This window comes from Sturnus vulgaris, chromosome Z, assembly GCF_052056855.1.
Source record: "Sturnus vulgaris isolate bStuVul1 chromosome Z, bStuVul1.hap1, whole genome shotgun sequence".
NCBI lineage: Eukaryota > Metazoa > Chordata > Aves > Passeriformes > Sturnidae > Sturnus > Sturnus vulgaris.
Genome location: NC_142283.1, coordinates 42,921,403 through 42,944,643, shown reverse-complemented (window position 1 = coordinate 42,944,643; position 23,241 = coordinate 42,921,403). Strand labels below are relative to the sequence as shown.

Genomic DNA, 23,241 nt, shown 5'->3' with positions numbered 1-23,241 from the left:
CCTATTGTTGCAAGAAATGTTGGTGCATTTTAATATTTTTGTGTCTTTATAGGTATTTACGTATTTTCCAGTGAAAGGATTTTTTGTTCTCTGTAAGGTGCTGTTCTGAGTGTTGTGAGTCTCCAGCTACAGAAATGTAATTATACACCTTAAGTATTTAATTATAGATTTAAAAAATCTTCATGAGCATTCTCCAAGGAATACTTGGAATGCACTCCTTATAAACTGGCTCGTTTTCTTGTAAGTGGTGATATGAGAGTGGTTGTAATTTGGAAAGTGTTTTAATTTCTAGACAAGCATTGTATATAGGAATTTATTACTCTAAAAATTTAAGACCTATGAGGTGATTTGGACTTATTCTTTCTATTTTAAAATCCCAACAGAAATATATCACTATCTTTTGATACATTTGGCTGTTTCTATCAGTTTATAAAAGCTGTCTATAAATACTTTCATTTGAGTTCTATCTGAAAAATACAGCTACCGGTCCTTGACAGCAAATCCTGAAGCAAGCAGATACCATTCTAGCCTGATGTCGTTGTGTAGAGATACAATCACCCTTTAATAAAGACAGCTAAACTTTTAATAGATTTAGAATCAGTGCACTTCAGAAATGGTTGGGAGATGATTTTCTTTTCTTTTTTTTTTTTCTTTTTAGAATGCAAGAAGTGGAGAAACTACAATTTTGATATTCTAATCTTATTCAAAATTATTTTGGCACTGGGAGGCTGAATATCAGAATATTGACCTTCTGGAGTCATCATATATCGGAATTGTCTAAGGTTTTGTAAAACTGTTGCCCAACAGGTGAACATGGAGACACAGCTAGACCCCATGAAGGATGACCTGCCCTTAATGGCAAACACTAGCTATATGCTTGTAAAGCACTATGTATTGGACTTGGATGTGGATTTTAAAAGAAAAGTTATTGAAGGCAGCATAGTTTTGTTCTTTGAAACTGGGAGTCAGTACAGGAAAACCAGCAGTACTGGCAAGGAATCCTGCCAGTCACAGTTTGATGAAACCTGTAAAATGAGGGCATCTGAGCCCTGCCACATTCCTATGATAAATGTGAGTACCTGTTCATCTAAAACGGAATATAATGATTTTGCTGTCACTGGTAAAGAAGAGGAAGCTACTTCTGATGAAAATAGTAACCATAGCAACAATGAACAGGCTTCTGGGATTTCTAGTTCAAAGGACTGCTGTGACATAGAGAATCATGGAAACAAGGATTTTCTGCTGGTATTGGATTGCTGTGATTTGTCTGTGCTAAAGGTGGAAGAGGTAGATGTTGCTGCTGTGTCAGGCATTGAAAAATTTACAAGGTCTGCCAAGCTAACTGGTGTTTCAAAGGACCTGGAAAATCTCAGGAATCAGATTGTACATGAACTTGTGACTTTGCCTGCAAATAGCTGGAAGGAACAGCTATACTATTTTACTCACTGTAGCCAGGCACCTGGCTGTGGGGAGCTTCTGTTTAGTACTGGCACCTGGAGCTTGGAGATAAGGAAATCAGGAATTCAGACTCCAGCAGACTTTCCTCATGCAATAAGAATATGGTACAAAACCAAACCAGAGGGAAGATCTGTTACATGGACCACAGACCAGAGTGGCAGGTATGTATTGCTGAAAGCTTTGTATGCAATAAATTTAAATATGTGCAAGAATGGAGAATCATATAATTGCTGAGCAGCTGTGAAGATGATGAGTACACTCTTACACAGTTTCCATTTAATCCTTAGTTTGAATCCTTTTGCTGTCCTGTAGAAGAACAGAGTCTCCCTGCTCATGAAACCTTAATGGACTTGAGGATCTCAGGCCTGTCTTAGTGATTGTGTTTGCTCTTTTTGAGTGGGAGTAAATAACTTGTGTATATTTCAGTAAGTGTGTGCAGGGAATGGGAAATTACCGTTTAGGGAAAGAAAATATATGGATGACAGGTTACTTTGTGCTCTTTTTCCTTCCTGGCTTACACAGCATAAAGTTCAATATACACAACGTTTAATAGAACTACTTCACAATTAGTTCTTTATCAATATTGTAATCAGCTTAGAGATACAGTCTTTTCCTGTGTAGTCTCTCATAATCAGCTTTCAAAATCTCTTTCATCTATAATGTTGAGAACATTGATGATAGCAAATGAACTGCAAACTGAAAGAGGAATTGGCATCATATCAAGTGTTAGTGAAAAGGACATGTTATTGTACTGAAATCTTCAATATAAGCCTTTTATAGAAGGGAAACTACAATCCACTCTTGACTTCTACAACTGTAATTGTTTTATTGCAATGGTGAAAGGTGGATTTTAATGGCTGTTATTTCTTTATGATGTCTAAAAGCAGGAACAAAGTTGGAAGATAAGAAACTAATTTGACTGAATTGAATACTTACTTTTCTTTCCCAATTAGTTAGGCAAAAGGTAAAATTAAGTAAAATTTATTACCTTTTATTTCAGTTATATTCATATAAATTAAGTCTTTTCAGTAGCATCTATGTTGGTGAGGAAAATGAGGCCTTTTGATTGTATTTGTGGTGGTTAGGGAATTCTGCTACTAATCTGTAAGCACCATCAAGTCCAGAAATGTCTCAATCCTGTTCATTATTTCTTTCCTTTCCTTTCCTCACTCTCGGAGGAGTTGTTTTTGGTATGAGTTTAGGAAATGTAACTGTGGAGGCAAAGGACTCTGCATGATTCAATGTGAATCAAGCAAAAGCCATTTATTGTGCCTCTAAACATTGTTTATATTTACTTCTTATCTTTGATTATGCAGTCATGCATTATTTTATTGGTTGCTCCACTTTGTCCATGCATCTTTTGATTGGTAGCTTGATATTGTCCACAAAGCAAGCACACACCCTTTTTCTTCATCTAACTGGTTGATACTATAAGCATCATTTTAGTCGGGTTGACACCCCTATGTTCTGTCAGCAACCTTCTCCTTCTTCATTCTTCTTGCACCATCTGCTTTTTTACCCACAGAAATTACCTATTTCAGAAGGTTTAGGCTGGTTCACTTAGTACATGTCCATTTTCCTGTAAATATGATCCTACATGTAACTCTGTATAGCACTCTTTTATCTGAAAATTCTGAATTTTGACTGCATGCGAAGGTAGAGCAGTTGCCCACGATCACATATCTGCGTCTCCCTGCCCTACTAAGTAATGTTAGCAACACTCAGCTGGTATAGGACTCCTCCTCTGTGTGTTTTGAGCATTTGAATGTTTCTTTAAAGCATGTAAATCCTGAACAGTTTTGACTCTTTATAACCCTTTCACTGCAAAGCATTGTTTTTTACTTTAGTGACATTTCATGGCAGTTGTACACAAATGGATGGAATTTTATGGATCAGTAATGGAGGAGAAAAAAGAGGCTTGACATGGATCCAACAGTTTGATGGTATAAAATAGTAAAAACTGATTTATTTTCTGGCTTGTGTAGGGTATTCCAAAAACTAATGCTTGTCAGAAAATAAGTTTTCCTAGCACAGTCATTAGAATCTTTCTTTGTATCTTCTTAAAATCAAATTGTGTATGTGATGAGCCCATAAACATAGTGGTAAATCTCATATTGTCATAGAAGGATTCTTCAAATTGTTCCAAATGATGTATCTTTTCAGATGTCAAATTCTTTGCCAAGGGACTCTATACTGTGGTTCCTGAAGAAAAGTAAATACCAAAGTACATTGTGTGACCATTTCAGTGTTTCCTGCAGTTTAACACTAGTGCAATGTTTTGAAATTTAGCCTATACACAGTTTTATCAAGACTTCCATTTTATTTATTTTAAAGAATGATGTATTATAATACACAAAAAACCTAGTTGAAACAAAGCTTTGTGGGATGAGTTTAGGCAAGATCAGATATGTGTATACAAACGTTGTCACAGCAGGACACACTTCTGTTTGTAGTAGAGAGCTGAACACATGGAATTTCAGCATTTCCCTGAGTCTGAGCTTTTCGGGCCAAACAAAAAAGGCAACCATACGGCTGACTTGTGCTAATGGAAAGAGGGAAGGAGGGAAACTATAAAGGAAAGACCAGGAAGCCTACCAAAATACACTTGACGAAAGGGACACTTTTGTCCTCTCTAAACTTGGATAGTGGTTCCTTCCATCACTGGTATTGATGACACAGGTGTGTGTACAGCTGGATCATAAGGCATATTAGGGAACTTAATCTAATTGAAAGTAAGTAGAGGGGGAAGGGAATAGAAGAGAGTAAGATGTGTTTGGAAAATACTACTGAGGTTAGTTTGGAATGTAGAGTTACTTACTACAAATTAGAAAATGTGTCATGAAAATAGATATTTGTTTTTCAGTGGCATGAGTTAGCATTGTTCTGTGCTCTTGGAAGCTGTAAATGCAGAAAGGGAATAAAGAATTTGGTTTCCTTCATAAGCAAGGTAGAATAAGATAGTCCAGCACTCTGGTAGGTCACAGACCAAATCCTAAGAGGCTATCCTCAACTGTGGGGAATCTCTACTGTTATTTTGTTTAATTTTGTTCCAGTAGTGGGTACATGGGAATATAAATATTTGAGCAATTAATGAAGCATTTTGAAGTTCATTGGACTATTCATGTGATATGCAGTGACTTCTAAAGACTGACAAATGATATGACTAGAATGGCAAAGTGAAACAAACAAACAAAACAGACACAAAAAACCCCAAAAAGACCCCCCCCAAACCCCCCAAAACAATCACAAACAGAAAAACCAGCCAACCAACCAAACAAAAAAAAACAACAACAAAAAGCCAAACAAAAGAAGTCGGCAAACCCTGAGTACAAAATAAATGGATTTTATATTCCTGAAATGTTGAAGGCAACAAACAAATATTTGTAAAAATTTTTAATTATCTCCTCTGAATTAGTTGTGCTAACTAAAAGGAAGACAATGACAAACATGGGTATTATTGACTGTGGTTTTTTTCAACAGTAAAATGTAAACAAGAATACCTGCTCTTATGGAATCTGATGACAGTCAATGGCACCTTGCAGATATGTAAATGGATAAGGCAGAGTAAAAAAGTTCTTGTGATTTAGATGCCAGAAAATCCTGCTGCTTCAGCAATGTAATTTAGAGTAAGGAAGAGCTGCAAACAACAGTGCTTTTACAGGGATTGGCCTTGTAGTTGAAGGAGGGTGCCCCCTAGCATCCTTAAATTGAGACAGCCTTTTCAGAAATAGGGAATATAATTTTTCAAATACAGGAAAGGGATAGTGTTTCTGTGTTGGGCATTTTCCTTGATGAAGCCTCAGACATTAGGCAAAGCAGGTTGACATGGGTGAGCCTTAGACTGTGTTTCATGTGTTTGATGGCAGGTATCTCAAGGCCTGCAGATTCCTGTTCAGGGAATAAATTATCACCTGAACATTTATTATTAGCTTGAAGATAGTGTTAATTCATTATTATTAGGGATAGGCTTACACGGGAAAGGGAGATCTGCCAAGAGCTGGTTTGAAGTGATTTTGTTGTGTTGTAAAGATATCTGGACTACTGAGTTACAATTGTGTGAATGGAATTTTCATCAGAGAGATTACTGAACAACGGACAGTCCCTAGTCTCCTCTTGGGGCAAAACCAAACGTTACCAGAACTAGTACTTGATTTCTCCAGTAGTCTGGATGGCTGTTCTCTTGGGAATATTTACCCATATTTCTCATAGTCTTCCTTTTAGTTAGGACAAATGATTCAGAGTTCAAAATTTTAACTTTTTACAAATATTTTTTGTTGCCTTCTACATTTTGAGGAATATCAAATCCATTCATTTTGTACTCATGGTTTTCCTGTTTTTTAAAAAATTTATTTTTATTTTTTGTTTACTTGTCATAAAGTTGTCCAGAGGGGTGACCAGAGATGTCACTCCTGTGTATTGTGAATATTTTGTGGATGCTTGTTCTTCCTGTGTAACAAGTAATTAGATAAATATTCAGAGTTGTCTGCTTATCTTTCTTTTGCTGCATTAAATTTTCTTAACACTTGAAACCTATCTTGGCAATGATTACGGTTAGCATAAATATTACATAAGGACATGATTTGAGGATTACAAGACCACTGAAAGTTAAATATTGGGGTAGAGGGGATGGGAAGTAGAAAGAGGAAAGGAACTGTTAAGTTTCTTTCTAGGATAAATGAGATAAATTATTAAAAAATGGAAAATATGGGTATCAATTGACAAAAGCAGTCTAAACCTAATTATTCTTAGCTATTCTGTCATGTGCTTAGCTGGTTATTTTTCTGGATCAAATGAAGAAACTGATCTATATCAGGATAAGAATTATATTTCTGGTTCTCTTATGTGCTGGAATTGTGCTACCTGACCCCAAACAAAGACAATTATCAGCTGCAGTGGATATCCTAAAGTAACATTGCACTATTACCAATGCTCTAAAAAGAAATCACCACTGTAAAAGAAGTATGACAAATATCTAATTAAGGGCTGATATGATTGTTCTTCTGATAGCTTCCTTTAAAAATTTAGAACTTAAATGTTTCATTACTCTTTTTTTTTAGCAGACTGATATAAATGGATATATTAAGGTATTAAATAATGAATTTAATAAGTATACCTGGACAAAAATTGTGTTAAAATGAGTGAAGAATGGAAAGAAGTCCTAGTTCTGAAGAACAGATTATGTACTTGACCAGTCTTTCTCCACTTATTTAATTCGCTTTCTTCTTGGGCCTGTACGTGGCAAATCTTTGGGAAAATATGTGTAGCAGTAATCACTAATCCCACCTTTTCTCTACTAGGATGTCTTTTTATAAACCTGAGTATTTTGATAAAGTTTTCATGAATGAGAAGTCACCTTTTCATGCCTTCCCAGCACATATGTGTTCACCCTAAATAACAAGCTCAGTAGTTCTTGATTAACGTTACTAGGAGGAAACAGATCTTCCTGGAAAGTAAAAACAGGTTCTTCATTTTTCTGGTGAACTCACTGCCATGCACTCTTTGTTTTTATGGGAGAAAAGCCAATTATTTTATGTATATCAGAGTTGGTTACAGATTCAGTTTTAGTTGTTTAATTCCAACTAAGTTAATTAAAAATCCATGGAAATTAGTGGTCTATCACATTTAGCTGTACATTATGTTTTACTGTTTAAAAGATAACCAGCTGACTTTCTCTCCACTGCAGTTACCTGAAGGTAACTAGGTCCTACTCTATTCACTCTGGTACATGATGGGGGAAGTTAGATTATTTTCTTTTTTGTTTGTGTGTATTAACAATGTGTCTACTTAAACTGCGGCTTTCATCCCTGTTTTGCTGGAAGACCTACCAGCAACAGCAAGTTAGAATGAGCTAATGAAAGACCTTGTTACCTTCCCAGCTGTAGCTAAGTGGCTAATAACAAATTTTCTGGTATGAAATATTGCAGCTGAAATTGGAAAGGGGTAGTAGCCTGTGAGGTTCCGTTGGGGAGAGGGTTGGGGTAACTACAAAAAGAGCAGTACTACAAGGAAGATTGCAATGCAAGAAGTGAGAAGGAAGCTGAAGCTGATAGGATAGAAATTATTTCTTCTTATTATATGACCTGTGGTTGAAATTCCCAAAGACAGGTGAGCCAGTGTGCATTACCTCTAAGATTGAGTGTAAAAATGTCATGCTTCGACTGAGGAAGACTCATAACTAGATCTATTGCTGAGTTTGCATGAGCCTCCAGATTGCTAATCCAGGATTCTGGATTCATGATAGTGAAAGCACTACAGGGATGATAGCAGGGAGGTGTCACAGGTGTTGGTGAAGCCCTGCAATGGCATCATCAGAAGATACTCAGAAGCCTTCTTTGACCTTATGGGTTTAACTGGAAGCTATTGTATGAGGCTGGAAAACTCAAGCAAAAGCAGAAGAGAGAAGAGACTGGAATTAATCTTTTCTAGTTTGAAGGTATTGTAATAATCATGCTTTTCTTGTCTTAAGTGACTTAGACGTCATACTGGTCTGAAACCTGCAGAGCTGAAGTTAAAGAAACCACCTCAGTACAACAGTATCTTTGATTTTTAATATAGAACTTAATTCAGTCTTTCTTATTGTAATTTCAACTTCAATTTCTTTTCCTTCCATCTAGGCCGTGTGTTTATACAATGGGATCACCAATAAACAACAGAGCCCTCTTCCCATGCCAAGAACCACCCATTGCTTTGTCAACATGGCAAGCCTCAGTCCGAACAGCTGCAGGCTTTGTTGTGTTAATGAGTGGTGAAAACTCAGCAGAACCAGTCCAAGTTCAAGAAGGTGAAATATGTTTTTCAAGGCTAATAATTTTAAATACTTTTATAATTAGAAATCAAGCTTAGTAAATACATGATTTGTGAAAAAATGAAGTTCCATCTTAAAAACACTTCCATGTCTCTCTGTAATCTTCATGTCATTCTGTGGAAAAGTTACCTGCTCAAGGCCTCAGGATAACTTCACAAGTATTCAAAGTATCTACATTTCTTCATTTCACTGTGTTGCTTACCTTTCCCTCCCACTGTGTTTCCAACCTCGATTTCACTTTTTCACAAATTGGCTTTATTTTAATCACAGTGTACTCGAGTTTTGTAAATGAAGTACCTTATCAAGCTGTCAATGACTTCAGGCCTTTGTAGATAATTATCTTTCAGTTATAGTTCTCCAATCCAAATGTAGTTTAGCATGTGATTAGAGGCAGCCATTGTGTCATATCTGTTGCCTGGAATACATGGAATAGCTGAAGAGTATCAAGACAGTGCCCTGAAAATCTGATCTCTGTGACGGTTTTTCACATTGATAAAACAAACTTTTTTCAATAGTAAGCAAACAAGCATTTCTTCTGTGTTGGTGATACTTTATAATCTAAACTTCTTTTAGCACAGAGAAGAAAGTTTTTAAGGCTTGTGTAAGTTCTACGTATAATGAAGTGTGTCTTGTTCTTATGAGTTTTGATATAATCTGTCAAACTGGGTCAGTATTTCCTAGTGTGAGTAGTTCTGGTGAGAAGTAGCATGCAAGAAAAGGTTAGATTCAAGCTTCTGGGGAAAAACATCTCCCGGTCTCCTTTAAATAGGCAGGTTTATTCTTGAGCAGAAAAAGAAAAGAGAAAGTCTCCTTGATTTGAGAATCAATTTTCATGGAATTGTCTGGTGATATTTGGCCACATATGAGGCCTCTTGACTTCAGACTAGGATAACATCTTTTCCATCGGTGTTTAACTAGTTTAATGAGAGACTCTCATTTCTTGCTTACATACAGCTGGAAATTAAGAACAAGCAAGCTGCTTGGAATGATAAAAATTTACAGAACTGATACAGAAGCAAAAAGGGAAAGGAGTAATATTCTGAGGAATGTTTTAAAATCCAAGTAAACCCAAGATTTAACTGCTAATCTGAAGCCTTGAATAAATTCTTAATGAATTCAGGAATACAAATTCATGAATGTAATTAATTGGACTTTTAAGAGTTAAAAATCTGAAATATTTTGTTGTTTTAAATAACCTGTCCACACAGATCTTGTTGTTTGGATATTCTGGAAGGTATATGAAATTTATCCAACTTAAAAGTTTGTCTTTACACACCAGAAAGCCTTTCAGGTAGCTTCAATTTAAATAAATTTGCCAAGTTGTTGACATACAGTGTGCTATTGCTGTGCTGCATTTTTATAAAATCGTACATAACTGGCAGAATAAAAGATATTTTTTAAAAATGCAATTTATTGGAAAGAATTAGCATTTCGGTAAGCAGTTGTGAATAAATTTATTCTGAATAGAATTATGAGTTAGCTGAATATTTTTTTTCCTTTAAAAGTCATGTTTAAAACCAGTGTGCAGGAAGACAGTAAGAGCAAAGTTGATTCCCTCCAGGTTTTAGAGATCTGCATTCTGTTTCACAGACACACATCTTTACATGTACGGATGCAGTAATCCAGTGCATACCGGGCTAGGTGTACTCCGATATGCAGATTCCTCTTTACCACTTGTATTTGCAGGTTTTGTCTCCTCACATATGTGCCATTTTCGCATTCTGCCTCCTACAAAACTGTGGTTGATCCTGTCATTTAAAATAGAGGGAAGCCGTGTTTGTTTGAAAATAGTGACAGAATACTTACACAAATAGAAATGGTAACTATTTGAGTGTGACCAAAAGTACTTAAAATATCTTGCATTCTTTATAGAGTACTTAGAGAAGTTAATCAGTAAAATGCAATTAATAATGCCCTTTGAGAGATAGCTTGACAGTGAGCCCTACATGTGAGCGTAATGTGAGCCATTTTAAACATTAGGTTTATTTTTCTACACCTTGTCAGTTTTACTTTCCTTCAGCACATTACTATAACACATAGAAGCTGCAAATTCAGTCACAAACACCTTTCTATTTGTTCAATTAATATTCAAGAAGTAGATATACAGCCATTAAGTGTGAATAGACTGGCTTGCTTTTTGTGTGGTTACTCTACTACTGTGTAATCTTTGATCTTGTTTTGACATCTGCACAGTAAGTGAGGAGTATACTGGTACTGAGAAAAAAGAGAATGCTAGGAGAGCCACTGCTCCTGCGATGTAGTTAGCAGCAGCAGCAATTGCCTTTGTTTGTGCTCCTCACTTTCCACAAGGCAAAACAAAAGAGTGCAGTACTTGTGTTGATTGATCTCCAGCATGTATCAAGGGACTACAGCAGGGTAGTTGGGAGCTTGTCATGTGCTACTCGTCCCTCTGAGCCAGTGCTGAACTAATGCTCTGGCATGAATGTGAGGGAGCACTGTGGGAAGTTCTGTTTTTCAGACAAGATAAAAAAATCCCTACAAGTAAAAAAGTAGTTTCAGAAAGCTGGAGGGTTCTTAATCCTGGTGCTGCAGCCAAAGAGTAGTTTTTACATAACTACTTATGTAGCTGCACGTTTATATATTAGCACTAGCTCTTACCTTGTACATCTATTGCTGCGTGGGGCTATCTCTGTTTTTTCATAGACATAGTTGAACTTTTTGGATTTTAATAAATAGTAAACATCAGCTGTGTTTTGTGGTGTTTGTGTTAGTGCAAACTACTTGACAAAAATACACTGGTAAGTAAAAATGCTCATAATGTTCTTGCATCTGGGATTAACAGATATAGCTTTGGCATTTTTTTCAGTTATAATGAACTTTACAGGACTCAACAATTTAAATGATTTCGAAGATAGCTGAATGCATTAAAAATTCTAGGAAATAATTACATCATTCATAATTATTATTTAAAGTAAGAGAAATAAATGGTCTTTAAATTGTTCTTTTGCACAATTATAAATAGATCACATGTTAAACATTTGCATGGAGAGCTTTTCACTTTCAACTCATAGAATAGGTGATTGTTGCTGTATCAACAGTTATTAGTGCAGTTATGACACAACAGATTTGCTTCGCAGAACGAAGAAAGTTTTTTTAGAATTGTGGGTGGAGAAAATAACAAAATGTTTTGAAAATATTATAATTGCCTAAAAAAATTTTGTGTAGGAATCAAATTGTTTTAAAATTACATTACAAGTAGAAGGACTGGGGTGATCTACTTTTCCCATGTTCTAACACCAGCCCAAGCTCTTGTTTTTCCCAATGTGTTCTTGCTTAGTCTGAAGATGTTTTTATGGTACGAAATGCTGTGTTTGGTAAGGAAAGCTACATCCCCGTTTCAGCTGCGCTGTTTTCTGTTGTCCTAGAGATGGAGCTCTCTCCAAGGTTGACACTGAAAAGCACGGCGCAGCCAGAGGATGGGGAGAGCAGCGAAAAGGAGTTGAGTGAAGCTTATGATCCCAATCTATGTGCTGGGATAGATCATAGGATACAGATGAAGGAAAACAAAACAGAGCTCAATGACGTGAAGACAGTGAAAGGAAGGAAGTGAAGTTATGGGAGAGGTCAGGCTGGGAGACAATCTTACCAGTAGTGAGAGAATACACAAGGTCAATGAGTTAATTAAACTGTCTTTGAAACATTGCTTCATGGTTCTCTCCAGAGAGAACTGCCAGCAAAAAGAACTTTTCAGGCACTGATCAGCAAATGCACTATTTTCCAGCCTGAATAATTCTATAGTTCTATAGAGAGAACTCACTTGTCATGCCCGTGCATGTGATTTCAGTAAACAACTGTAGGATAAATATATAGGTATTCTACATAGTTCTCGAGTATGAATGCAGAAGGCATCAAAAACCACTGCAGGAAATGGACTGAGCCCTGGGTAGATATGCAGAGACATTACAAAACTTGGATCTTGCTCTGGGAGGATCTATAGCTCACATGATTTCTAAAATCCTTGCAAAGTAAAAGGGCTTTGGTACCTTCAGTCTTTTTGCATCAGGTCAGGTCTAAATAGCATGTGTTCATTGCTAATTTGTATAAATTTCTGAATGTAGTACATACTGTTCTTCTCTCTGGACTGCTAATCTGATTGCCATTCCTTTTAGACATTCTATTCAAGCTGTTTGTGGAGTGTTATTTAGAAAAAAAACAACCTCAAGCTTGCTCTAGCCTGTCTTACCAAACTTGTTTCTCACTATAACCCTCTCTGATCTTTGTTTGCCTAGCTCAGGCCAACACGCCTTCCTTTTAGACAATCTCACAGTTGTGAGAGCCTTCTCCCTAATACCTCGTGCTATTTGGAACAGTTTTCTGTAACTGCTTTTTGACTTCCATGCTTTTTTCAGAACATAGTTGAAAACATGACAGTTTTTCGATTACAGTTTTCTCTGATGTTATTTAATTCTTAATATTTTACAATTGACGTAACTACATGGAGCATTTCGTAATGCTTTATAGCATTTAGATGCAACACTAAGTGCAGAATTTCTGAGCCTTGTCCTGTATGTATGTAAGTTAATGGCAAAGTTGTTATTAACTACAGTGTGTGCAGGCTTAGACCTCTAGCACAGTGTCTATCAATGAAACTCTGGGCATCAGGAATTTGGTATTCTGAAATAATATATTGTTGCAGCCCTGGATGGCCTTTTTCTCTCGAGGTGGCATTTGCTTATCTTGGTTTACTTGTAGCTTTGTTAAGTTAGTAATAATAATTTTTAAAAAGAGGCAGAGTAAAATTTGGCAAAGCTATCCTCCTTATTCTTAATGTGTTTGGAGCAAATAAGTAAATTCTGCTTACATACTGACAGGAAGTTAGGAAAATTACATGAAAATATGTTCACCTGACAATACTGACAAAAGGTTTTTGATGGTGGATGTTGCCTAAAGTAGAATAGGGTGAAGGAGTATAAGTGATTTCTAATGCATATAACAGGCAAAGACTTTTTCTGCCTCTCAGAAGACTTCACAAATGGTATTGTTTTTTCATACTTAATAGAAGGTGGAAAACTTCTTGAGGCTAAATAAAAGATTTTTTTCTTTGTCCTTCTTTTGGACAGCTTGACCTTCTTTGGCCATTAAGGTTGCAAATCAAGTGATGCTTTGCAGCAGTTGTCTATTTTCTTTCCTCTGTGCCTTGTGGTCTCCACTTAGTTGTTGTTTATTCCTTTTTTACTCTTTTGGTAATGTTCCATAGCCCTAATCAGAATACTTTTGCCAAAAAACAGGTGCTAGGGTTCTCTCAAAATAACTGAAGTTTGTATGTTTCCACCGTTGCCCTAGCTACAGTCATTTGCACATGATTCATCAGATTGTAATTCATGCTAGCCTCTTTTCAAAAGAATTAATCTATTAGTATGGTGTAGTAACTGTATTATGACCATAAATGAATATGTGGATGCGATCCTTATACTATATATATTTTAAAGGCACAAACAGAAAATCTAAGCAACAGTTTTATTAATGAAAAGTATGTTGTTCTAAAACATCCTCCACCTTATAAAAATGTGTTTGTACATACAGTAATTCTATACCATACTCCTTGTCTCCCCACATTGTCTTCCCCAAATGATAAAACTTACCTCCTAATAGATTCTCATCTTGTTTTAGGACCTTCATGGGGTAACATGACCAAATTGCTGACTTAGGTAGTATCTCATCTGAATCTAAGCTTTGATTTCATACTGCCTATTTGACATACTATGTACCTCAAATAGCTGAGTCCAATTCACAAGTGTTAGTGTTATTTGTTAAAACTTGCTATCAGTTTAGTACTGCCCAGAACACAAAGGAAAGGGTTTGGGTTGTGTGAGATAATACAAACAAGATAAAATCATAAGATAATATATACAAGGTTGAAAGAGTTTAATTTTAATATTGTGTATGTATGTATATGTATTTAAAGGTGTTACTAGATTTCATATCTGATGTAGTTCTTGGGCAGTAACAGTACAATCATGTTAAGTTGCATTAACAACATCCCACTTATGGATGATTTATTTACAGGTAAAGACATCAGCAGTTAGAGCAAAGTCGCAGGTGTAAGTAAACAGTACTTAGAACACAGAATCCACGCTGGTTGCATACAACTGTCTCAAGGCAATTATTCTATTTCCTCCACAGAAATACCAGGATGTTAGGTGGGAGGTTTGGCCCAAAATCTGAAGTACATGAAAATGTCAAGTACCGAACTTGTAAGACTCATGAGTCTGTAACAAATGTTCTTTTGTTTACAGGTATCTTGAGCTGGTACTACTATGTGTCTATGCCAATGCCAGCATCCACCTTCACTATTGCTGTGGGGTGCTGGCAGGAAGTTAAACAGAAGTCCTTCAAGCAAACAGCTGCTATTGAAACAAACATCGAGTGTTCTTTGCCATCATGCCAAACTGATTTCAGGTTGGTGTTGATAATATTATTGAAAAATTAGATATATGGGTAGCATTTCCATTTACTCTGTGGAACATGAAAATGAGTCATATTAGCGCAGGAATCAAAATAGAACTTGTTTCATATGAACAGAAAAATCTTGACAGGAAAATAATTCCAAAGGCATGATTTTATGGGAGTGGTTCTTTTTATGTGAAAACAATCTGCTTAGTGAGTAACAGGGTTTGTAAATTCCACTCTCCACTAGATTTGCATCCTATATCCTTAAGACTGCAGCAATGCTAGGTGCTGTCTTGTTTCTTAAAACACTTGACTCAGTCCTTTCTAGATCCATAATGAGTCATACTACAGTATTGCCTGCTTACTTGTTTGTTCTGCTCCACTCTCATTGCTCAGTTAGAGCTGGCCTGTGCAATGGTTTGCCTGTGGAAACCTGGGTTGCCTGGTATAATGACCAGGTACGTGAAAGATCTAGTATAGTGGTCCCATAAAATAGAGTTGGACCAATGATTCTTAGCTCTTTTTGACCAAAGTAGTAGAAATGCAATTATTTTAGATACATCTATTCCTCCTCCCAGTCTAGTCAAAACTCATTGAGTTTGAAATATTACAGAGCAGTGGATGAGCAAAACAATATGTGCCTGAAAATAATATTTGAAGGTAGAAAACAAGTTTCTGGAAAAATACTATTTGTTTTCACATGTATTCACCTCAGTTAGTGGAAGTCTCAGACATGGGACTTGATCTACTCATACATTACTCTCAGCTTTTCAAATTCATATCATAGCATCACAGAACAACCCAGGTTGGACCTTAGTCCATTCTTTCATGGAAAGGAGCTTAGATGAAGATATCTAACATCCATTGGCCCTCGTCTTGGCCACGTGGCTCCATGTGAAGAGAGCAAGTGATTCTGTGCCCTTTGTAAATGCTCTTCAATGAAATACTGCAATGAAGTTCTCTTTCCCATTCCCTGAAAAGGCCTAGCTCCTTCTGTCTTTCCCCACGGGGGAGGTTCTGCAGCCCTTTTTTCATTTTTGTGGCCCTCCTTTAGGCTCTTTTGTGTCTTCCCTGAATTGTGAGGCCCAGAAGGAGGCGTGACACTTCAGGTGCTGCCCGACAAGCTCTGCTCAGAGCATGGCGCTCCCCTCTGTCCCTCTGCCGGCAATGTCCCTGCAGCTGCCGCCCAGGACCCGATCTGCCTTCGTAGCCGCAGTGTCACACCAGTGACTCACGGTCAAGTGACTGTCCCCTGAACTTCATGTCCCTTTCAGCGAGGCTGCTCCTCAGACATGCAGGTCACAGCCTGTGCTGGCCCTTTGCTGAAGTCACCCCAGGTGCAGGACTGTGCACTTGTCTCTGCTGCACCGCACACTGCTCTTGCCAGCCCCACCCTTTCAGCCCGTCCAGGTCTCTGAGACAAGGCTCTCCCTCAATAGCTAACCTGGAGAGGGTGCTTTCAAACCCATTATCCAGAGTGTTTGTGAAGATGTTGAACAGTGTGGGAACCAATGTAGTTTCTGGGGAAACTCCATTTGTGACAGGCTGTTAGCCTTAGTGAAAACCACTGATCACTGCTCTCTGAGTGTAGCCTGTACATCAGTTTTCTACCCATCTTGCAGACCACCTCTCAAGTTTGTATGTTGCCAGTTTGTCCAGGAAAAGGCTGTTGGAAACTCTGGCCAACGTTTTGCAAAAGTCTGGGCAAACCACATCCACTACTCTCCCCACATCAGCAGGGATTGTTATGTTATTGTAGAAGATGATTCGGGGATTTATGTAACATTTTTCTGCTACTCGGTTCAAAACTTTACTGGAAAAATACTTGTCTTTTAGACAGCTGTTTTGAATAATACTTTTTTAGTATTAAGACAGTGGAACTACTGAAACTTTGGAACGTGAGGACTTAATATGGACTTTTTGTTTGTTGGAATTTAAAATTAAACAATTCTAATGGCTTGCAGCTTGGCTTGTTTTAGTTAAAATATGTTAATTAATCTTGAGAATAGAAATTTTCATACTTTACATAGGATCAGTAAAAAATGCCTGTTCTAATTTTAAAGAGCTTAAAATTTTGATGAGCTGCTACAAATTGCTTCATGTATATTTCTTTGCTACTTATATGTTTATAATATGACTGCCTCTGCAAAAATAAACTGTAGATGCATTCCTCTCAAAATTACAGCACGTTTGGTACTAGGAATTTATTGATTTTGGTGCAAAAGATTATTCTGGCTCAGTGTTGATAGAACAAATGAAAGTTGCTGGGGTTTTTTTGTAAAGTTTCTGAGAAGAGGGAAATATTTTTGTAATTTTTTATAGCAAAATTTATTGGAAGTTTTAATCAGTGTGGTGGTCATAGTTATGAGTTTATCTGTGTGATGGTTATTGGATGAGTTAATTGACACAGATAGTGTGATGTATTTGCAGCAGTTAGTGTCAGTGGAATAAACAGAACGAATGTGTCTTAGGAAAAAAATTATCCAAAAAATTCCAAAAATCCTCTGCAAATATGGTGTCTATTGTACGTGGACAAAAAAAGCAGACTCTAAGTGTACAAGTTTGTTTTCCAGCTAATAAAAATAAACATAAAAATCCGTGTCCTTAAAAATGTGCTCTTACAGTTATATCCAGTTAATCTTTAGTTGGGAGTTAGCACAGCAGATATTGTTGCTTATTTTAGTCAGTGAGACCGGGTTACCAAACCAACATTACTCACAGCAGCTGACATTTCTAGAAAGGGTGTGAAATCTATAGATAAGCAAATGTTAAGCATGTGTCTCAGATAAGATAGTGGAGATACACTCTAGGGCAGCAGGAAAAGAAAGGAATTCTGAAAGAAACTGTTGAAATGTGTGATGTCAGGTGCCAGTGAGTTTGACCTAAGGAGGCTATATCAAAGTAAATGTTAAATGGAGCTATGATGTTTATAACTTTTTATTTCCTTGTGGTCGTTAAGGAATTGGCAGTTTTTATAAGAGATATAGTGCTAGCTTTCATATTCCTGCCTAATCTCAACTCTGATAATAAAATACAAAATGACTTTGTTTTCGAGCAGAAATATACTAGATTAAACCACCCATAGGAAAAAAATTTGTGTAGCAACGGGTGTGGTTTCTTTACATACGTAGTTAAGAAAGGACTTAGAGTTCACTTCTTTGACAGAAAGAGTTATGTAAGGTGCTAAAGGGTTAATACTTCAGCAAAATCTCATCCTTTTCTACATGTCATCATTTTGTTTTCTGTGTCAGTATGATCCTCCAAGCATAAGTGCTTTGGGCAATGCTAGGTGCTTTGCCTGTCGAGACATAGTAGAACCAGATTATTTAAACTGAAGTTTCAAACGAAGGAGAGGCTGTGCACTGTAGAAAACATAGGCTAACAGGTGAAAACATGAAACTGATTTCTGTTTAGATAAGAATCTATTTGGGCAGATAACTTACTTTGAAGGTATATGACTCAGTGTTTAGGAAGGATTTGATTTACCCCTCCTTTCTTTCAGCTAGAGCTCTAAATACTCTGTAAAAGTACTATAAAGTAAGGTTGGCCTTATGTGGTATTATTGAATGTCTAGCATGGCAAGTCTGAGTTGACCTCTACTAGGATTTTTTACTTAATAATAATAAAATTTAGTTGAAATTTCTAAAGAATTTTAGTAACAAAACAGCAAAAAATCCTTCCTGGAATTAGATTGTAATTGCACCTAAAATACTTGTGTTAATGTTATGTTAATGTGTATAGAATTTTATTTTCATAGCCAAGTTTGAATAAGAATTTTCTGAGTAAATATTTTTGTATTCTTATTAGTTCTCTTTACATAGATTTTGAGTGCTTATTCTTTTGATGCATGTGTGTTATAAAAACAAGGTGTGACTAGTCTCTCTCTTTAGTTGTAAGTTCTACTCAGATGTAGTAGTGTTTCAAAATGCTGCACATGTGAACAGGGTGAGAATGCAAGTGAGTTGGTTCTCTAATGGAAATTAGTTCTGTCATTCTGATATCTAGAGAGTATCCTTGTCTTAGCATAGTCAGTTGTGCACATTTCTGATATCACAATTAAGTATTGTTTTGTTTTGTTTTGTATTGTCAGATGGCATGAAGAAACCTGTGGTCATGTGGAATATCCCTGCCGTTTCCAAAATCCTGCTGCCAGGTTGCAGGCAGTCATTCCTTACAGAGTCTTTGCTCCCTGTTGCCTTATGGAAAGCTGTGAAGAATATTTGCTTCAGCTAATTCCTCAGTGCCTCTCAGCTGCCTATGCCACACTGGGTACCCACCCCTTTTCCAGGCTTGATATTCTGATAGTTCCTTCCAACTTTTCCAGCCTGGGAATGGCTAGGTAAAGAAACTTCTTAGTATCCAATCTGGTGTATTTTGTTAGACTCCTTCTTATCAGCTTGTTAACAGTGTTAAGTTGCTGTGCTATTTTTCTTAAACCAAACGTAAAACTCTTGTTCTGACTTCAGGTGAGTAGGCTTGTTTGCATCCTTTGTGACCTTTAATTTTAGTTTTGACAGGGCCTAGGGAAGGAAAATATAAGCTTATTAGAAATATGGGTCTGAATTTTTACATTTGTCAAACTGAAGTTCTCTTGTTGGTTCTGTTATCTCAATATTTGATTTTGTTGTCTTGTTTTCTTTTGGCATTGATTTTAGCCTTATATTTTGACAGAATAGGAGTATGTTAAAATCCAGATCTAGAGATTCTTCATAAGCATTTCCCATGTATGAGTTTCTAGTCAAACACTTACCTTCAGAAGCTGAAGGCAAATAGTAAGGATTATATTATGAAGTTTTCATGGAATTGTGAAGGATCTGAAGCCTGTCCTCTGAATGGCACCTGTTCTCTCCAGCAATTTGACTGTACTGCTCAGATTAGTGCCATCAGCAAAAACTGGCTGTCTGCATTTGATCCCACTGCCTGTGTCACTTAAAAAAATGTTGTACAGTGCCAGTCCCATAACTGACCCCTGAGGATACCACTTGTCAGTGCTCTCTACTTGGACAAGGAGCCATTCACTGCAACCCTTTTGAGTGTGACCATTCAACCAATTCCTTATCCACTGACTGGTCCTTCCATAATATCCATGTCTCTCCAGGTTAGAGACAAATGTTATACAGGACAGTGTCCAATGCTTTGCATTCAAATAGATGGCATCAGTTTTGTTTCCCTTGTCCACCACTGTTGTAACCCCATCTTGGAAGGCCACCAATTCTCAGGCATGATTTGCGGTTAGTGAGTCATGTTGGCTGTCACCAATCACCTCTTTGTCTCTGATGTGCCTTCACATAGTTTCCAGAAGGATCTGCTCTATGCTTTTGCTACTTACCTTGAATAGAGGCTGACTGTCTTGTAGTTCCCCAGGCCATCCTTCTGTACCTTTTTGAAAATGAGGGCTGTGCTTCTTTTTCCAGTCAGTGGGAATTTCACTGATGCCAATAAGATCATGGCTCTGCAGATCATGTTTATTCCCCATACTGCATGCATTAGCACAGAAGCTTTTAAGATGGGCCCTTAAGGAAACTGACTTACTGGCTGGAATTCCTTTGTACTGCTCTTCAGGTGCCCTTGTTCTGACCTCTGACCTCTCTCCAGGCTCTGGGCATCATATGAGTGGGATGGATTGAGGTTCCCCTTCCCCAGAAACTTTAATTTAAAGCTCTCTTCACAAACCTGGCAAGCCTAGGACTGAAGATGCTCCTACCCTTCTCTGACAGATGGACCTCATCAGCAGGCCAGGTTTTGCAGAGTGAGTCCCATGGTCCAAGTCGCCAAATTCCCTGTGTGGAACCAGTCTTATAACCTATAGCTGATTTGCCAGATTTGACTGGCCCTATCAAGCTGTAGATTATTTTTTTCTACAGGTTTCCTCTTTCAGTCCTCTTTTGGATTAAAAGTAGCAAATTATATTGGCACATTGACAATATTGTATAGTTTTCAGTATTTTATTTCATTAAAACCTAGAAAATTTAAAACTTTAGCATTCAGTCGCCCTCCTCTGTCATATAAGGCTCATTGCTTTCTAGATACTTTTTGCTGGTTACTGAATTTTCAATTATAGTTCTTCACTCAATGAAATCATCATATTGATTGTGCACCTGCCATAAATTCTCCAGTTCTTTGCCTGGTGGTTTGATTTGGAGCGTGGTGTGGTACTCTGTGCCATATTCTCAAAGCCATGTGAAATTTGTTGCTGCTCTGCAGTCTTCTGTGACTTCAGAGGCATAGTACTAAAGGGTTGGCACAGGGCCTTGCTATAATTGAGGAAAAAAACAGCCATTTGACCTAGCTGTGAGATAAAAGCAGGGATCTGCGGAACCGTGAAAGGCACGACACACAAATAGTTCAAAATGAAAGAGAAAGCAGATAGACTTTGTAGATGGGCCAAAATTACAGCACACAGTAGGAGAAATCTTCAAGATTTAGTTGTTGAAATGCTATTACTCTTCGGGAAATTTTCAGTGCCTTCTCTGCATATACCTTTCCCAGAATTTATGGGGAAAAGATAACCTGCAGGTAATTCTGTTGCAAAACCATCTGTCATTATCTGAGTCCAGACTGTTCAGAATACTGTAATTGTGTTTTCTTTGTGAAGGAGATAAGATGAGAAAAACCTGTGCTTTTATTCTCCTATGCTTCATCTGACTACTGTCAGTTCCAAGCAATCCATATCATTGAAAATAAGGATGAAAGAAGGGGTATGCATACTTCCTGATGTCTGTCATTTAACAGTGCATCAAGCCAAACACATTCCAATTTTTCAAAACCTAACTAATTTAAGAACTAATTTAAGGTGTTTAAATGTCAAGTTGTATTTGGACAGGAGATTATTAAGGGACTCATAATAGCTCATTTGTTCTTGTTTGATGTGATTTTCCCAATAGAAACTCATATGTATATAGCAAGCTACTTAAATGGTTAAATTCCTATGCATGCAATGATAATTGCTTAAATTGCTTAAACTAACAATAAGCTGTGTGCAAAACCATGTCAAAACCCACACAAAGAAAAAAAAGTTAGCAATTACCTTGGGTTAAAAAGTTGGCTGTAGTATTTATTTTTTTATCTTCTAGTCCATCTGTAGCAGTACGAACATAATACAGCATGCCAGCACATAGAAGCTGTTGTTATGAGAACTCTAATTGGACTCCTGTCTACCAGGGAAGGAAAAATACATTAATTTAAGTCATTATCTGAAGTATTCGGGCTTTACAGCATTTGGTGCTTTTCTTTGTTCCTCTGTTGATTATACTTACTGTGCTTTTCACATCTCAGAACGCTTCTTATTTAGGAGCAATGTTTTCCCCAACATTTTAGATTGGTATGAAATTATTATAGTTCTTGCACAGAATTATCTAATGAGGTGTTTTGAACTGTCTATTTCAGTGGCACCTGCTGTGGGTCAGCTGCATTTTTCTTGAAGTCTGACAGACGAATTATGAGCAAAACAGTAGTTGAAAGCATATTCACTGTACTTATGTTTTCTGTTCATATTTTCCCGTCTTTTTAAATTTGCTATGGACTTCTGTATGGAAATACATAACATGCTCCTGCTTCCTATAGATCTTTGAAGCTGGAGGATTTAGTTTTCCACACTTTAGTTTTATACTGTTTAGTTTAAGTGATTCTTTAAAGCTTCTCATAAACACAAGTAAAAGAACGATGTGGCCTACACATCTTTGTTGGTGATATTATGTTGAACTGTATAGAAATTAAATTCATAAAGCATTGTGGGCTCAATTTAAATAGCTTAAAAGCCTGAGGTTCAATGCTTTCTCTAGAATTTTGATAATCTTATGAATATGTAGCAGCAGTTCTTTCATTAGCAGAAGAAAGCAAATTGGAGTAAAAGGAGTAGGGAAGTGTGTCAGATGACCCGGCCCTAGGGCTTCTAATTAGGTTGTTCATGGAAGAGATCCCTGACCACATACTACACTGAAAGGTGTATATCATTCATGCACTCAGAGAACTAAGAGGTTAAAATCAGGGGATTAAAAGTAGCACTGTGTTTTGATGCTTTTGATGATATGGTACTTCTATGGAGTATATGGTACAACTATGGAGTTGTTGACCCCATTGGCATTTAAATATCAGAGGTATTTCACACTTACAGATGCTCTCATATGAGCCAGCAGTTACTCACATGAACAGAGCTGAAGGAAAGATTTCAGATGAAAAGTAGGGTCTGTGATTTAGCTGGTTGTTTGGGCTCCCCAAATCGGTGCACTCCCAGTCTAGTTTTGTTGATTCCATTTGAAAGCCTAGTGTTCTGATATTTCTTTTCACTGACCTACAACTAAATGTCCTTTGCTTTTTTCAGAACCTGAAGAGACTCTGAATTCCTTTTTCTTTTTAATTCCCTGAGGAAAAACATTTTTTCAAATATAGAAACTAGCTTTTGGTGCCACCTGAGTCTGCACTTGAGACTTTGATTTCTCTTGCAGTGTTTAACTGCTTTAGCTCTTTCACAGTCACACCAATCTCTTGTATTTCTGTGGTGTTAGAAACTGCTTAGTAGCTTTCCACTTCTTTGGAACGTATGTGCTGATGTTTATTTTACTCCCCTG

At 37.0% G+C, this 23,241-nt stretch overlaps 1 protein-coding gene across 10 annotated transcripts in view; it reads left to right on the top strand.

Annotated features, from left to right (window-relative positions):
- Positions 1-23,241, top strand: part of AOPEP (aminopeptidase O (putative)) — a 218,336-nt gene that overhangs the window by 7,834 nt on the left and 187,261 nt on the right. For 8 of the 10 annotated variants that reach the window (XM_088157124.1, XM_088157125.1, XM_088157128.1 and 5 more), the window contains exons 3-7: positions 53-136; positions 659-1,619; positions 8,073-8,239; positions 14,521-14,683; positions 18,765-19,013. In XM_088157124.1, the coding sequence (XP_088013250.1) occupies positions 814-1,619; positions 8,073-8,239; positions 14,521-14,683; positions 18,765-19,013 (1,385 nt within the window). In that variant the 5' untranslated portion in view covers positions 53-136; positions 659-813. The remainder of the gene's footprint in view (positions 1-52; positions 137-658; positions 1,620-8,072; positions 8,240-14,520; positions 14,684-18,764; positions 19,014-23,241) is intronic. The other 2 variants (XM_088157130.1, XM_088157121.1) reach the window with 2 other exon arrangements.